This window comes from Indicator indicator, chromosome 33 (genome assembly GCF_027791375.1).
Source record: "Indicator indicator isolate 239-I01 chromosome 33, UM_Iind_1.1, whole genome shotgun sequence".
Classification (NCBI taxonomy): Eukaryota; Metazoa; Chordata; class Aves; order Piciformes; family Indicatoridae; genus Indicator; species Indicator indicator.
In genome coordinates this window covers 6,846,298-6,862,159 of record NC_072042.1, presented here as the reverse complement: position 1 = coordinate 6,862,159, position 15,862 = coordinate 6,846,298, and the positions used below count along the sequence as shown (strand labels likewise).

The following is a 15,862-nucleotide window of genomic DNA, read 5'->3' as shown; positions in this document are numbered from 1 at the left end:
CGCAGCCGGGGCGGGTGGGGAGCGGCGGGGCCGGTTCGCTGCAGCCTCCCCTCAGGCACCGACCGCGCCTCGCCGCCGCCCCCCGCGGGAAGCAGCCTCGCCGCTGCCTCGGGCTCCTGGGGTTTGTCTTTTTTTCCTGCTGTTGCCGCTAATTTCTCCTCGCACCCGGCGCTTCCGGCTGGTTTCCGGGGCGCTTCCGGCTGCTTTTCGGGCCGTTTCCGGGTCCCTCGGGCTCCTCTTCCGGCGGTGTTTCGGCGGGGAGGGCGATGCTGGGGGCGGCGGCAGGGCCCGCTCTGGGCGGCTCGGAGCAACGCTTTAGCGTCCTGACCTGGGAGCAGGTGCAGCGGCTGGACCAGATCCTGGGCGAGGCTGTGCCCATCCACGGCCGAGGAAACTTCCCCACGCTCTCCGTCAGGCCCCGCACCATCGTCCAGGTGAGAGCCGCAGGGCTCCGCCAGGCCCGGGTAGGCCGCAGTGAGGGCCGGGCGGTCGGTGAGGTCTGGGTGGGCGCTGGTGCCCCCCGGGGGTCGGGTTGGGAAGCCGACTGGTAGGCCGCGGTGGGCGCCGGGAGACGGCTTGGGATTGGGGAGGGGGTGGTGCAAGCCGGGCCCCGCCGCTTCTGTGGACTCTGCCCTGCTCCCGCGGGGGTCAGGGAGAAAATAAAACTGCTGAGGCAGCGGTAACCGGGCCCCTGGGCCCGGAGCCAGCCCGGCCGGGCACCCTCTGCCTGCCCCCTCCCCGAGCTGGCCCGCAGGGCTCAGCGCACAGCTCTTGGCCCCTGTGGTGCTGAGCTGACCGGGGTGAGTCCTGGAGGGACTGGGGATGCTCCCGGGGAGGTTTACAAGCTGAGGAACCTGCACCTGGAAGTGCTGGAGGCTGGACTGGCCCCGGTGCCCGGTGCTGAGGGTCTCGGTGGGGCTGGGGGGCTGCTGCATGGTTCCTGCAGATGTGTAAATCACGCAGGACCCTTCTCTGAAGGGGCTTCTCTGGAAAATCACCGGTTTAAAATTCCTGCCTGCTCCCTGCAACTGTTGCAGCTTGCAGCATGGATCCTGCTGTGTTCCTCCTCTCCGTTTTGAGACGATTTGGTGCCCAAGGAACTGCCAAACGCAGGTGGCAGAGGAGGGTTCAGGGAGCTGCTGCTGGGCAGAGGCTCGGTGCTGCTGAACATGTGGGGCTCATGTGGTGTAGCAGGCAGTTAGCAATTGAAAAAGCAGATCAAATCTCAGTGTCCTTTGATTCCTGACACACTGACTGTGTGCTCCAGAGCAGGCCAAAGACTTGATCTTGTTAAAGGGCTGCTGTTAGCCTAACCATAGAGTAATAACCCTGCTTAATATTAACCCAACAATGCAGCTGGAATAAGCTGCTGCATATTCATGTTTGGGAGGCAACTTCATTCTTCAGTAGTGACTCATCAAATGTAAAATCAGGCATCTTGGCTTCTAATTAAAAAGGCTCTCCACGGAGCTAAAACTGAGCTGTCTTTCATAACAAACTACTCCCTAGGACCTCTGCAGCCTGGGCTGCTTGGGAAATATTTTGACTTAAGCCTGGAAAACAGAAAGGTGCAGTTTGAAAGGCTCTGCTTGGCAAAAGCCTCATCTGGTTTCTAATCCCTCGAGTTCCTGCTGCATCTCTTGGGGGCAGAAGTGCTGAATTTTGGCTGGTGAAGCTTTTAGAGTGAGTGACAGAGGAGAGCTCCCAGCAGGGCACTGCCCTTGGGTTGTGCAAGGCCAGTGAGGCTTGGCCTTGGTTAAAGCTCAGCATGGTGAGGCATCAGATATTCCACCAGTGATTGTTGCTGGGCTCTCTGAGCAACCTGGGCCTGTGGGAGGTTGTCCCTGCCTGCGGCAGAGGGTTGGAGCTGGATGGGCTTTAGGCTCCCTTCCAAACCAGTCTGATTCCATGGCTCCAGCAGCTGGGTGTCAGAGCTGGTGGGGAGGATGCTGCCACCAGCAACCTGGAGCATGGAGTGGCTGAGGGCTGTGCTCCTGCCCCAGCTGTGCTGGCAGCCCCCGGATGAGGGCTGACTAATGTGGAACAAGTAAGGTGAAAGGCAGGCAGCTGAGTGCAGGCTGCTGCTGCTGTGGGAGGTTTGCTGCTGCCTGTCAGACTCAATTAGCTGAACCACATGGAATGTGAGCTGCTGTTTTGGGAAGCAGGTCAGCAGCTGCCTAACCCTGGAAATATCCAACCCTCTGGGGGGGAGAAAAAAAGCCCAAATACCTGAACCCACAGAGATGTGCTTCGGGTTGAGACAGGTTGGCTGGAGCCTGCTGTCCTCAGGGAAGCAGCAGCAGGGCTCTCTGCTCCTGATTCTCTGCCAGCTGGAGTGGTTTGGGTGATCTGGGACTAGACTGCCTTTGGCAGTTGGCTTTTTTTTTCTTCCTCTCCCCTTCCCTGAATGCAGCTCAGATGGGACTTGTAAACCCAGGCAGCTCCAGTAAGCTTAGGGGTCTGAAATGGGTCCTGAGCTGTGCCCAGAAGGTCCTTAAGCAGATGTTCTTTGGGGCTAGGAAATTAATCTGGCATGAGATCTTATCTGAGAGCTGGGCCTAGCTCTGCATCTGATGCCTCTGTGACCTACATCTTGTCTCTCTAAGCCTAATGGCACGGAACCCTTAGCTCCACAAGTGGTGCTGGAGCTGTGCCTTGGGTGAGTGACTCTGGTGACTGATCAGCTGGCAGCAAATCCTCACTGGGAACTCCCTAGGATCAACTGGGTGCTGTTTGTTCTATCTGGGGGAATAACCCTGGGGCCCTTCTAGGAGCAAATTCAATTTTCAGGCTATCACCTTTGGGAAACAGCTGGGTTGGATGTGCTGGGGGGACTTGAGACTTCTGATGGTGAGTGGCTCACTGGTTAGCTGTTGCCTGCCATGTGACTGTCAACCTGGCAGGGAGCCTGGGCACATTTCTGGTCTGAGCAGTAGTGGCTCATGTCAGGGAGCAGCAGGGAAAACATCAGCAGAGAAGCTGCATCCTGTGGTCTGACAACCTCCAGGCTCAAACATGTTCAGCAGCCTGTACCCAGGGATCCTCTGGTGGTGAGGGCACCTTGGGGCAGCAGAGCCTCACTGCTGTGGCCTTCAGCTTGGTCACCAAGAGGTCCGTGATGTGCTGAGGGTTGTGTACTGCAGCCCTTCCCCTCCTGGGTGGCTGCTTCTGAGCAAAACCTGTGCAGGGGCAGCTTTGTGGCTGCTGAGACTCACGGAGCTGCAATGCTCTGATGTCACCCAGAGCTGTCAACTCAGGACCATGTCAGCCAAGCAGGGGTTGGCCCCTCTGAAGTTCTGAGTCTTGTGGGGGCCTCCCAAACTGGGACAGCCTTGCTAGGGCTGAGCAGCCTGCTCAGACTGGCTTCCAGTGGTACCATTCATCTGTTTCATCCTGAGCTTTGGCTCTTCCAAGCTGTAACCTTGCTCCAAGCACTGCCTGAGCTGGGACTTGGGACACCAGGTAATTGCGGAGAGGAACATGAAAGCAGGATGGGACAGGGGAAGAGCCTCTGGTGGAAGGTGTGAGCTTAATCTTCTGGGGATCTTGGAGCTCAGTTAAACTCAAATTATAAGCTAGTGTCCAGCTGGTTTGTTTCATGGTCTTGGGGTTATTTCAGCCTCCTGCATGTTAAGTAATCAGGCAAATGATTCAGCTTCAGTCAGCTGAACAAGGCTTTGGAGGTACTGGTGGGTGTGCCAGGCCTGAGCAGGCAGCCCTGAAATCTCTGGAGTAACACCCTGGAGATGAAAGCTGCCTCCTGTGCTTGATAGCCTGCCAAGGGCAGCACCAAGCTCTGACACACTGGAAATTGTTAGGATACACTTACGAGTCAGGACAGGACCTGGGCAGGCTGGGGCTGCCGAGTGCCTCTGACAGCTTGATCTACCTCTAATGCATCCTGACAGGCAGGGGATGGCCAAGGGAAGTGAGCAGCCCTGATGAAATCGGCAGGGACTGGTATTTGGAGTCCTGTGGTCTAACTGGTCTTGGCTTGATGGCTGGAAGGGCTGAGGGGGTGGGCTGGAGGGGGGCAGAGACCACCCTGAGTGGTTTTGGAGAAGCTCTCTGCTTTGGTGGGGGAGGAAGGGCTGAGCACACAGCTGTGCTGGCAGCAGGAGCAGCTGCTGCTGTGCATAGAGCCCTCTGGTGCAAGGCAAGAGCCACCCCAGCTGCTGGTAGGGCTGTGGATGCCTTCCCAGACGCCCTGTTCCCGAGGGATTGGCTTTGCCTTTCCCTGTCCCGCACTGTCCAGGCGCAGGGAGTGGCTCCTGCTGCCGGGACTGGGCTGGCAGCGCCTTCTTGCCTCTGCCTGTCCCTGACTGCCTGTCTCTGCCGCAGGTGGTGCGCAGCCGTCTGGAGCAGAAGGGAGTTGCAGTGCACAACGTGAGGCTGAACGGCTCCGCTGCCAGCCACATCCTGCACCAGGACAGCGGCCTGGGCTACAAGGACCTGGACCTCATCTTCGGTGTTGATCTGAAGACCGAGGATGTCTTCCAGCTGGTCAAAGATGTGGTCATGGATTGCCTTCTGGACTTCCTGCCAGAAGGGGTCAACAAGGACAAGATCACCCCCATGACCCTGAAGGAGGCCTATGTGCAGAAGCTGGTGAAGGTCTGCAACGAGAGTGACCGCTGGAGCCTCATCTCCCTCTCCAACAACAGCGGCAAGAACGTGGAGCTGAAGTTCGTGGACTCCCTGCGGCGGCAGTTCGAGTTCAGTGTGGACTCCTTCCAGATCATCCTGGATTCCCTCCTGCTCTTCGGGGAGTGCTCAGAGAACCCCATGGCTGAGAACTTCCACCCCACGGTGACTGGGGAGAGCATGTATGGGAACTTCGAGGAGGCCATGGACCACCTCCGCAGCAGGGTCATCGCCACCAGGAACCCGGAGGAGATCAGAGGTGGGGGGCTCCTGAAGTACTGCAACCTCTTGGTGAGGGGCTTCAAGCCCAAGTCAGAGGTGGACATGAAGGCACTACAGAGGTACATGTGCTCCAGGTTCTTCATAGACTTCTCTGACATCGGTGAGCAGCAGCGGAAGCTGGAGTGCTACCTCCAGAGCCACTTTGTGGGGATGGAGAGCAAGAGGTATGACTACCTGATGACCCTGCACAGGGTGGTCAATGAGAGCACAGTCTGCCTCATGGGACACGAGAGGAGGCAGACCCTCAACCTCATTGCCATGCTGGCTGTGAGGGTCCTGGCTGAGCAGAACATCATCCCCACAGTCACAAACGTTACCTGCTTCTACCAGCCAGCTCCCTACATCAGTGAGATAAACTTCAACTACTACATCACTCACGTGCAGCCCTTCCTGCCCTGCAACCAGCCCTACCCAACGTGGCTGCCCTGTAACTGAGCCAGGGCTGTCCTCCTCTGAGGTATTTCCTTGCCTTGGAGTAGGGACTGGGGGGAGGGTTGCAAAAAGAGACAAAGACAAAAAAAAAAAGACAACAGAAACCTTCCTGGAACTGCAATGAGAGGAAGCTTCCTGGACTCTTGCTTGAGTGTCTTGTTCCTGAGGTGCTTGGAACAAGAGCCATCTGCTGCACACTATGATGGGAGGTGCAGTGTGATGGAGGTTGGATGCACCTGGACCTTTGTGGGAAGATTCCATTGCTTGTAGAGTTCTGGAAGGGTGGGGAGGGCTGGGGAAGGGGGGATGTGTGAGGGGAGATTGTAGAATTACACTGAGGTAGAGCTGCACTGCCCTGGAAGAGATCTGAACTGGTTGGGATTTTAGTGTGGGAGGTGTTGGAGCTGTGCAGACTTTGTGGTTTCTGGAGAGAGAGAAGCCAGAGTGGCTCAATTCCTTTGAAGGACCAAAGAATCCTCTTAAGTGCCTGTAACAAACACAACTGTACTGTAACCCTCAGCACTTGCTGTGCAGGGGCTAACATCCCAAGAGCTTGAGTGGGGAGTGGCCCAAGAGGAAAAAATGTTTCTGTTGGGGTTTGTTTGTTGGTGTTGTTTTTTTTTTTTTTTCAGGGGGATTTGGGACAGGGAGGGTCTTAAGATCATTTCTAGTGACATGGCTGAAGCAGGAGTGGGCTGGCAGGTTCTGCCTGAGGTGTTTTGGGCATGGCTTTTGCTGCCTGGGGGAGGACCAGCTGTAGCAAAGAGCTGTCAGAGCAGCAGGGCTGGTCTTTGGATTCCTAAAAAATCAAATAAAAATGGGGTGGGGGTGGAGTGCTTGGTGGGAAAAGCTCTGGAGAAAAAGCAGCAGGGACCCACAGCTGAGGTGACTCCAGCTCCTGGGGCTGCAGTGCCCAAGTGTGCTGTGCACAGCAGTGATGAGGCAGAGGATCTGCCCAGGAGCCTGCCCCAGGCTGCTGAACCCAGTCCTGTGTTTTCTAGGGGAATTTGAAATGCTGCTCGTTTGGGGTTGGTTGTTTGTTGTTTTCTTTGGCATGCAGTGTGGTTTTGTAATGCACAAAGCCAGAGGCCAGCTGGGATACCTGGGAGGAGGAGGAGGCTTGAAGCACAAACCAGCTGGTTCCCAGTCAGGTCTCTCCAGCTGTCTCTGTGCTGAGGGCTGGTGGCCCTCATGTCCTTCTTGAAGATAGGCAGAGCTCCTCCAGCCTCCCTGGCTGGGGGTCTTGCCCCTGCCCTCAGGCAGGTCCTATCTTCATGAGCAGCCTCATTGCAGCTGTGTGATTCCACCTGTGAGCCACAAAGCATTTGAAATTCATCCTCTAGCTAGAAGTGGAGCTTGGGGGGTGGGGAGGGGAGGTTGTGCAGAAGTCAGTTTGCCTTAGGAGAAAGTTTTGTGTCCTTGACAAACCCTCTGGTGTCCTGAGGGCTTCAGCTTAGGCCAAGGTGGCTCTGGAGTCCTTGGTGGTGCCTGGAGCTCAGTGTTTTGCTGAGGTGCCAGGAGTGCTGTGCCCCTTCTCCCCAAGCATCAGACCTGCCCTGTGCATGGGGCAGGGGTGGGCAGGAAGACACCCCCCAGAGGTGCTGCTGCCATGGGGGCTGTGCTTGAGCAACTTGAACCTGGGGGGTCTGTGGGGGCTGTTCTGTGACACCTGTAACAGCTGGGCAGTTGGAATGCTCTAATAAAGACCTAGATCCTTGGAATGTGCAGAGCCAGCTCTGGTACCTTCTTTGGGGCAGGGGCAATGTGGAGTTGGGAGTAAGGGGTGTGGGGGTGATTTGGGGCTCTTGCACTTAACAGGAACTAACCAGGTTGGCATTGGTCAGCTTTGCTTCCTGCCCAGCCAGAGCTGAAGCAGTGGCACTAACCAGGTAGTTGAGCCAGGTCTAACTCCCCCTGGAGAGCCGCTTTGCCTTCATGGGCAGGGCTGGTGTGGAGACTCAGCCATAGCCCAGTAACTCCTCTCTGCCCAGAGCCGAAATCCCTGTGCTGGGAGCTTGATTTAATTATTGTTTTTTCCAGTGCAAGGTAAAAGTGGCTAAGGGCTGCTTTGGGAGACCCTCAGTGTGCCACCTTCATGGCTTCAAGGGAAGATTAATTCAGTTCTTGCATTTTAAAGGTCAGCTGAACACAGGTGATGTGGAGCTGTTCTGACAGGCTGCTGACCCTCTGGCCACAGCTCCAGATCCAAACAGCTTCCCTCCTTCCCTTTGGAGATGTCCAAACGATTCCCTACAGCCAACAGCTCAGCAGGGGCAGCTTCCCTGGAGATTGCACTTTTGATTTGTGGAGTGTGTGTGCTGGGAGCTCTTTGTGTGGGGTGAATCTGAACTGTTTCTCGACCTTGCAGTGATGCTGTGCTGCCTCCTGGGAGGGGCAGAGGGACGATTCCAGTAGCTAGCACTTGAGTTGTGTTTTAAATGTCCTTTTTTTCCTACACCTGTACCACTTTGTCATGCAATGGGCCTGACATAGACTCACTAGATTCTTTAGAATCTGTTTCAAATAAATACAGTGTATTGAACCCTGCCTGCCTTGACTTGCTCTCCATCCTCCTGCTGTGCTCCTGGTGCCTGAACCAGCCCCTGGACCACCTCCTCACCCGCAGAGGGGCAAGCTGGCACCCTGTTCCCAGTCCTGGCTGAATGCTGCTTGGGCACCAGGCTGCTTGGTCCCTGGGAGCAGCCCCAGGAGCCTGGGGGCTGTGTAGCTGCTGGCAGGCTGCTCCTGCAGCCCTGGGAGGTTTCTATTTATAGTGCTGTGGTGCTGGGCAACTCCCCCAGCCCTGCTGGCTCCTCAGGTTGCCGGTGGGGGAGGGTGGCCCTGTGGCGCTGGTGAGCAGAGGGCTGTGCTCGTGGGGGTGGTGTTGGGAGGCTCTGGCTGCTGCCTTTTCCTGGCTTCATTCTTTGCTGGTGGTTGTGAACAGCAAAGATCTGCTGGAGTGATGAAATTCTGCCTGACTCCTGTGGCTGCCCAGCTGCAGAGCAGTTCCTCTTGGCAGGAGGAGGCTGAGAGGCTCTGAATGTGCTTTCTCTCCCATGGAAGCTTGGATCTGCTGCTGCTCAGGCCAAGGATCCTGTGTGCCTGGGAGCTGCCTGCAGCTGGGTGCAGGCTCCTCAGGCTCTGGCTGCCCTCCAGCTTCACTTCCCCTTATCTAGGCTGCAGGCAGCTCTGGTTCCACTGTGACAATGAAGCTGCCCAGGTGCCAGTCCCTCTTTGGGACAAACTCCCTGGCTCTGCATCCAAATTCTCACAGCCTGGAGCCAAACCTGCCTCTGCCAGCTGCTCTGGGTGGTTCTTGCTGGGCTGGCACCACAGGAGATGGTGTCCCTGTCACCTGCCTGAGCAGGACTCTGCTCTTGCAGAGCTGATTTCTCTCTCAGCCCCTCACCAGGGGGAGGGATGCTTGGCTGCTGCTGGCATTCACCAAGCTTCTGCCTTCCCTGATGAGTCTCACACCTGGGAGCTGCTCTGAAAGATCTGCCTGAGTCATCAGCTGCCTCCTCAGTGCCAGTGCTTGGTGCTGCCATGGCTGCTGATGCCCTGAATAAGCTGCCTCTGGATTTGTGACCCTGAGCAGAGCAGCAAAAGCCCTGACAGTCTGCTGGGCATTGTTGGAGCGGATCAAGCTGCACAAAGGGATGGTGGTGGAAAGTACTGGTGGTGATCAGAAAGGAGTTATCAATGTTTACAACTCGGATTTGGATCCCTCTTTTGTTAATTGTCAATTAAACCAAACCAAACTCTCTCTTTCTGACAGTCTGGAGCCTCTTCTTACTTGGTCCATTCTGAGCAGAGGGTGCTGGACAGGGCAGGATGTGCCCAAGGTCCTGGTGGATGAGGTCTGGAGCCTGGTGCTGGTGGTGAGTGCTGAGTGCTTGTCTCAGGCCTGGCTCTGGAGCTTTGCCCCCAGGCAGAGCACAGCAGGGTGGCTGTGGCTCTGCCCCAGCACTCTATATTTAGAGCCCTGCCTGTGGCAGGCTGGTCTGGGTCGTGCTGGCAGTGCCCAGCTGGGGTGACTGCAGTCAGGAGTGGAGGAGCTGGCAGGGAAGCAGTGCCCTCAGAGGTGCCCAAGCCCTCTCAGGTCCCATCAGACCATGTCCAGGGGGTGCAATGCCCCAGCCCTGCCCGCAGCAGCTTTTCTCCCAGAAGGACACCTGGCTGAGCTCCAGCATCACTGCCAGGGAGCAACTGCTCTGAGCCTCCAGCAGCATCTTGCTCCAAGCTCCCTGCTTTCAGCTGCCCTTCAGCTGTCAGCTCAGTGCTGAGGGTGGCACCATCTGTATGCAGGCAGGCAGCTAGACCCAGCCTGGCACTCGGAGTCTGGTGAGGGTAGCAGCGACTTGCCCTGCTCCTCCTCCTCCTCCTCCCCGGTAGCTGCTGGTGTTAGCTGTGCCATCTGAGCTCACGGGGGAGGGGAGCAGCCTGGCCCTGAACTCCCCCTTGCCATTTATAGCTGTGTCTGGGCTCTGCAGCACTCAGACCCTTGGCTCTGCTGCTGCCAACCATGACACAAATGCTCCATTGATAGGGACATGCCAGAGGGCAGCTGGCTCCTGCTGGAGGACTGGCATAGAGCTGAGCTGCTGGAGGATGGCACAGACTTGGTTCCTTTTGCAGTGGACTTGAGCCTGAGAAGCAGCTGAGCCCTGGTGGGGTGAAAGCTGATGGTGAGGAGCTGCAGTGTGCAACTTGAGCTCTGTCCCTGAACCCTTCTTGTCTGAGCTCCATGTCCTGGATGCTGTCTGCTGGAGGTTCTGGTTCAGGCTTCTGTCTGCCAGGTAGGATTTCAGCTCAGGTCAGAGCTGACCTAGGGCTGAGGCTTCAACTGCCCACTGCAGGGGACTCCACTGCCCAGCTGTGCTTCTGGGAAAGATTTTCTTCTGGATTCCATCAGGAATCTCCCCAGCAGCACCTTGTCCCCATCATCCCTTGTGTTCTCTGTGGAACTCCTTGTCCAAAGGCAGTCTCCTTCCTCCTGGCCACCCTTTCTGCCCTGGCCCACAGTGACAAGGTCTGCCCTGAGCCTTCTTTTCAGGGCAGCTGTGTGCAGAGCCAGCTGCCCGGGGCCAGCTTCCTGCAGCAGGCTGGTTGCTCGTTGCCCTCTCCTGCCACCACAGCACATTCACCTTCCCTATCTCCCTGCTATCAGCCCCCAGGCCCAGCAGTGTCACTCTGCCTTCAGCAGAGAAGCCACAGAGCAGCTCCTTCCCCAGGCTGTTTGTGTGGCCTACATTTTTGCCTTGTAATGCAAGGAGGGGCTGGGTGCAGGACACCCCTGCAGCCCTGCTCCAGCAGCCAGCAGCCAGGCCTGGCTGGAACTGGTGATTACTTGAAGCATCCCTCTGCTGTGGGGCAATTAGAGGCTGCTTGGGCTTGAAATCTGCGTGGCCAGGGCCTGACTCACACAGCTGCTGCTGCCCTGGGCAGTGCTGCCTGCATTCCTCCCAGACTGGACACCCTCTTGCCATGCCACTTACTAACCACCCTACTTCCACTGGCACCAGTGCAACCAGTTGGGCCAGTTCCTGCCGCTGCTCCTCCTCCTCCTCCCCTCGACCATCCCTGCCTACTCCTGAGCCCAAAGGCTGAGCACCCAAGGTGTAAATCACGCCCTCACCGAGAGTTTTTTTTGCTGCCACAATGAGGCTTGGAAGGAATCAATGCCTGAAAATCCTGGCCCCAGCCTCTTGCCTTTAGCCCTTGCTGAGCATTGTTCAGATCCCATCTGGGGCTGCTTTTCTCCAGGCTCTCAGCCTTTGCTCCTCACATGGAAGGGTTAATTCATAGAATGGGTTGGGTTAGAAGGGACCTTAAAAATATTCCAGTTCCAACCCCTGCCATGGGCAGGGACACCTCTACCAGCGCAGGTTGCTCAAGGCCTCATCCAGCCTGGCCTTGAACACCTCCAGGGAGAGGACATCCACAGCCTCCCTGGGCAACCTGTGCCAGTGTCTCCCCACCCTCACTCTAAAGAACCTCTTCCTCATCTCCAGTTTCAATCTGCCCTCCTCCAGCTTCAGTCCACCAGAATCCTACCACAATTCAGGTTTAATCCAGCTCCCAGCACTGCCATCCTGGGCTGGCTGAACTCCCCTAGGCTGTGGGCAGGCAGGAGGGTTGTAGCCCTTGCCTGTGGCGCCAACCACCTGCGGGGACCTTCAGGGCATGTGTGGCCTTCTCTGTGGCATCGAGCTGGCTGTCCCAGGGGCAGCCTGGGCTCTGTGCTGTGCCCCCCGCAGCGGGCAGCCTTTGGAGCCAAGCTGCTCGTTCGGGGCTGGGCGCTGCGGTCCCGGCTCTGCTCGGCGGCGCTGCCGGGGACGGAGGGCGCAGGGCGCTGTGACTAAGCCACATCCTCATCCCCGACCCACGTCAGGGGTGACCTAAGCCTGGGAGGGGCTGGGTGCCCTCCGCCTCCCATTAATGCCCAGGGAGCTGGAGCTGGAGCTGGCCGGCGTTGCTGAAAGCAGTGATTGCCCGGTCGTTAATTAACTGCTGAGGTGTTCTCTCCTGGCAGGCTGCCTCAACCCAGCTGCCCTGAGGCCGTCCTGGGCTGCTCAGGAGAGCCAGGAGAGACCCCAGGGACAAGCTGTGTTCTGCAGGCAGCTCCCAGTTGGACGAATGTGGCTTCTCCAGTGCCAAACCCAAATCCCATCCCTCTGCCACCCCTCCAGTTCCTGGTCCCCAAGCACCTCTCTCTCTGCTTCTCAGGATGGTAAAAGATGTTCACAGAACCATCTGGTTGGAAAAGTGCTTAAGATCCTCCAGAGCAGGCTGCCCAGGGAGGTGGTGCAGTCCCCACCTTGGGGCCACAGTGGTGCTGGACTGGACTTAGCCTTAGAGATCTTTTCCAGCCCAAACGATTCTGTGATCCTAAGTCCTCACAACCCCAGGTAAGGCCAAACCCAGCAGCTGGGAAGGGCCAACTCCTGCCTCTGGGAAAGGTGCTGGCAAATGCTGCCAGCTCTGGCGTGCGGGCAGCCAGGAGGTGCCACCAAGGCTGGGCTGGAGAGTCCATCTGCCCTAGAGCAGCTGGTGGGGCTCAGCCCATGCCAGGACACCCTTTGGCAGGTGAGGGTGCTGCAGGATGTCTGTGTGGGTGCTGCAGGGTGTTTGGGTGCTGGGGCCTGTGCCTGTGGGAGGCCAGGAGCTGCTCTGCTCCCCAGTTCAGGGCACAGTGAAGGCTCCGATGGGCTCCTCGGACACTGCATGGGAGGAAGGCAGGAAGAGAAGAAGGCTCATCCCACAGCAGTTGTCACTCCCCTAAACCTTCAAAAGCCAGGATTAGAGCCTTATCCTATAATTGAGGAAATCCAGCCTCTCATTAGCCACATCGCTGCCTGCTGCCTCCTTCCCTCTCCTGCTTTCCTCTCAGGGGGGTACCCACTGCTCCCCCCGACCCTCAGCAAAGGCCCCACCAGCCCTGCCTGGGTCTGGGGAGCCTGGAAAGCTGCTGGGGTGGCCGAAGGGCTTCCCCCAGCCACCAGCTTGTGCTGCCAAGGGCTGTGGGATCCCAGGTTTTGGGCTGGGTTTTGTTCTCTCTGCTCCAACTGCAGGCTGGCAGATGCCTGCCTTTGCCTGCAGGCTGCTTTAGGATGAAGGCTAATCATCTGCACCAGGTTTGCTCCTGGGTGGAGCTGCCAGCAGGAGCCTGCTGCTCCCTGCAGCACCCCCAGAGGAGCGTGGTTGCTGCTGAACCCAGCCCTCTGCGCTGCATCCCGTGCCAGGACATCCCTCCCGAGCAGGGAACAGGCTGTGCCCTGGCACCGACTGCACCAGGGGCTGAGCACGTCTGTAACAGACTGATCCACGCACAGCTTCACCCCTGAGTCCCAGATGTGGCACATCTGCCTACAAGGAAAACTGTGCTGGGCTCCCCTGGAATCTTCACTCTTCTCTTGACTCTTTCTGCTCACTCCATGGCAAGGGAAAGAGCCCTGCCAGCCCCAACCTCTGCCAGCCCCAACCTCTGTCAGTCTGTGGTTTCCACCCAGGCATGGTGGTGGTGGTTCTGCTGCCTCTGCCCATGCAGAGAGAGCACCCAGGGCACAGGGGTGCAGAGGGAGGGGTGCAGAGCAGGGGTGCAAGCAGGGGGTGATCTTTCAGCCTTGGGCAGAGCCTGCCCCTGGCTGATCTTGGCTGGGAGCTGAGCCAGCTCAATAAGCCCTGCGGCTGGGCTCGGCCAGGGCTCTAGGGGCCACTGCCAGGGAAAACTTGGCTGTGGCACCAGGCAGCAGGGAAGAGCAGAGGGGTGGTTTCCTCTGGCACAGCAGGACACTGTCTGGGATCTGCCCAAGCCAGTCATGCCCTCAGTCAGGCTCTGCAGGGTGTAAGCACGCTGGGCAGATCCATCAGGAAGGGTGAGCAGAGGCCTTGTGTGAGCACTGGGTGAAGAACCCAAGCTGCAGCACGGACAGAGGGGCTCATAGTAGGGGGGAGCCCCCAGGAGCTGTGCTGAGCCATGGCTCTGGGTCACACTACAGCCTGTGGGGAGCTTGAAATGCCAGGGTTGGACCAGCCAGCTGCATGCCCTGGTGTAAAGGTGTCATGTGGCAGAGCCTAAATGCCAGCACAAGGTGTTCACAAGGTCACTGTGGAATGGTTTGGGTGGGAAGGGACCTTGAAAGCTCATCCAGTTCCAACCCCCTGCCATGGGCTGGGACACCTCCACCAGCCCAGGTTGCTCAAGGCCTCATCCAGCCTGGTCTTGAACACCTCCAGGGAGGAGGCATCCAGACCTTCTCTGGGCAAGTTCTGCTGGGCACTGGGCAGGGACACTGAGCATGGCTGAGCCCAGCACACCCTTGAGCTGCATCCCACCTGCTCCCCTGGCTCCACTGGACAGAGCAGCTGCCCACACCTTGCCATCCAGTGCCTGAGGCTTGCATCATCCCAGTGGGAATTGCTTCCTTCAGCCATGCCAGAGGGGCTGAGACAGAACTGCTGTCAGGCTGTTGTCACAGCAGGACCACCCACGAAGCAGGACAGCCTGGAGCAGGGTGCTGGCAGGGGTGCCAAGGGAGCCTCACCCTCCCAAACCGGCCAGGGTGGCTTTGGGAGTCTCCACGCCATGTGTCACAGCTTTTAATTGTCCCCTCACAGGCCACAGGCTGGCAGAAGGAGGTGATGAGGAGAAGGAGCTCCGTGGTGCCCACTGCCCAGTGCCTCCTCTGCAGCCAGTGCCACTGGGGCTGCCAGGGTCGTGCAGGGTCAGCGTGTGCCCGGCGGCACTCAGCACGCGTCCCACCCCTGACAAGGTCACCAGAGATAAGGACCTGGCTGTCCCTGTGCCCTGTGCCAATGCTCCAGCCTGCTCCCTCTGATCCAGCCTCCCCCCTCCCTTTGCAGCTGCACTGAGCACCTCTGGTGCAGCTCTGGGCAAGCTGTGGGCTGTGCCCTGCCCCAGGCTTCCACAGCCCCACGGGCTGCATGGACCAAGGGGGAGATGTGGGCCCCCACTGGCACCTGGGCATGGCATGGCCCAGGGCTGCCTTGTGTGAGGCTTGTGCTGGAGAGAATCAGAGACTCATGAAAGGGTTTGGGTGGGAAAGGTCCTTCAAAGCTCATCCAGTCCAAGCTCTGCAGCCAGCAGGGACATCCCCACCCAGAGCAGGCTGCTGAGAGCCCCAAACAGGGGGAGCAAGGAGAGATTTGGGCTAAAATTCTGGGCTGAAGGTGGAGTGGGGGATGAGGGCTTGGAGAGGTTTGTCCTTGGTAGCCCTCGGGGCACCCTGGGCTTGAGCTGAGGACGTTGCCAGGTGCTGAGCTGGAGAGCTGGTCTGTGGCTCAGCAGCCAGGCTTGAAACTTTCCTCCTCAGCTGGAGGAAGGACTGAAAGGCTTTCAGAAAAGAGAAGAGTGGGGAACACACAACCCTAGCACCCACTTCAGAGGGGCTTTGGTGGGCTGGGCCGGGCTGATCTTTTTGGGGTTCACAGCCCAGCGAGAAGCAGCTTCCCAGCCAGCAGAGCAGGAAGGACCTGACCCAAACCCCTCCCAGGGAATGTTTCCGGCGGCCGCGCTGGGCTGTGACCAAACCTTGGGTGACCTGCGGGGCTGACAAAAGGAGAATGGACTCTTGGGGTTTGTTTAATGTCCCCGGGGCTGGGAAGGGACGGTCCTGGGCTCCAACCCTCCCTTTGTTCCCCGGGCTGGGCACTGTAGCGCGGAGCCCCGGCCGCGGGTGCGCTGCCCTGGGCTTGCGGCTCGGCCCTCGGTCGGCCAGATGAAAGCTGTTTGCTCTCGGTGCCCTCGGGGATTTCTAGGACTGTGCAGGTGTGGAGGGTCTGCTCCTCAGGACTTTGCCCCAGGATGCAGAGGAGGGGATGGGGAAGCAATGCAGCATCTCCCTGGCATGGAGGGGAGAGGACCATCCCCCACAGAGCCACTCAGCACTCCAAGGCTCCGTGTGCCCTGCAGCCCAGCAGGAGATGCTGCCAGGGCAGGGGTTGGCAGCACCCAAATCTTGCCATCGAGGCTCCCTTGGTC

At 58.4% G+C, this 15,862-nt stretch overlaps 1 protein-coding gene across 1 annotated transcript; it reads left to right on the top strand.

Moving 5' to 3' along the window:
- The first annotated feature begins 266 nt into the window (after window positions 1-266).
- On the top strand, window positions 267-5,640 carry TENT5B (terminal nucleotidyltransferase 5B). The gene is made up of 2 exons (XM_054395226.1): window positions 267-434; window positions 4,342-5,640. Exons 1-2 carry the CDS (start codon window positions 267-269, stop codon window positions 5,359-5,361), a joined length of 1,188 nt encoding a protein of 395 aa, XP_054251201.1. The 3' UTR covers window positions 5,362-5,640.
- Window positions 5,641-15,862: the final 10,222 nt, after the last annotated feature.

Coding starts and splice junctions, on each gene's coding strand:
- TENT5B (XM_054395226.1), top strand. CDS start 267: ATGCTGGGGGCGGCGGCAGGGCCCGCTCTGGGCGGCTCGGAGCAACGC. Junction 435..4,341: donor GGCCCCGCACCATCGTCCAG/GTGAGAGCCGCA, acceptor TCTCTGCCGCAG/GTGGTGCGCAGCCGTCTGGA.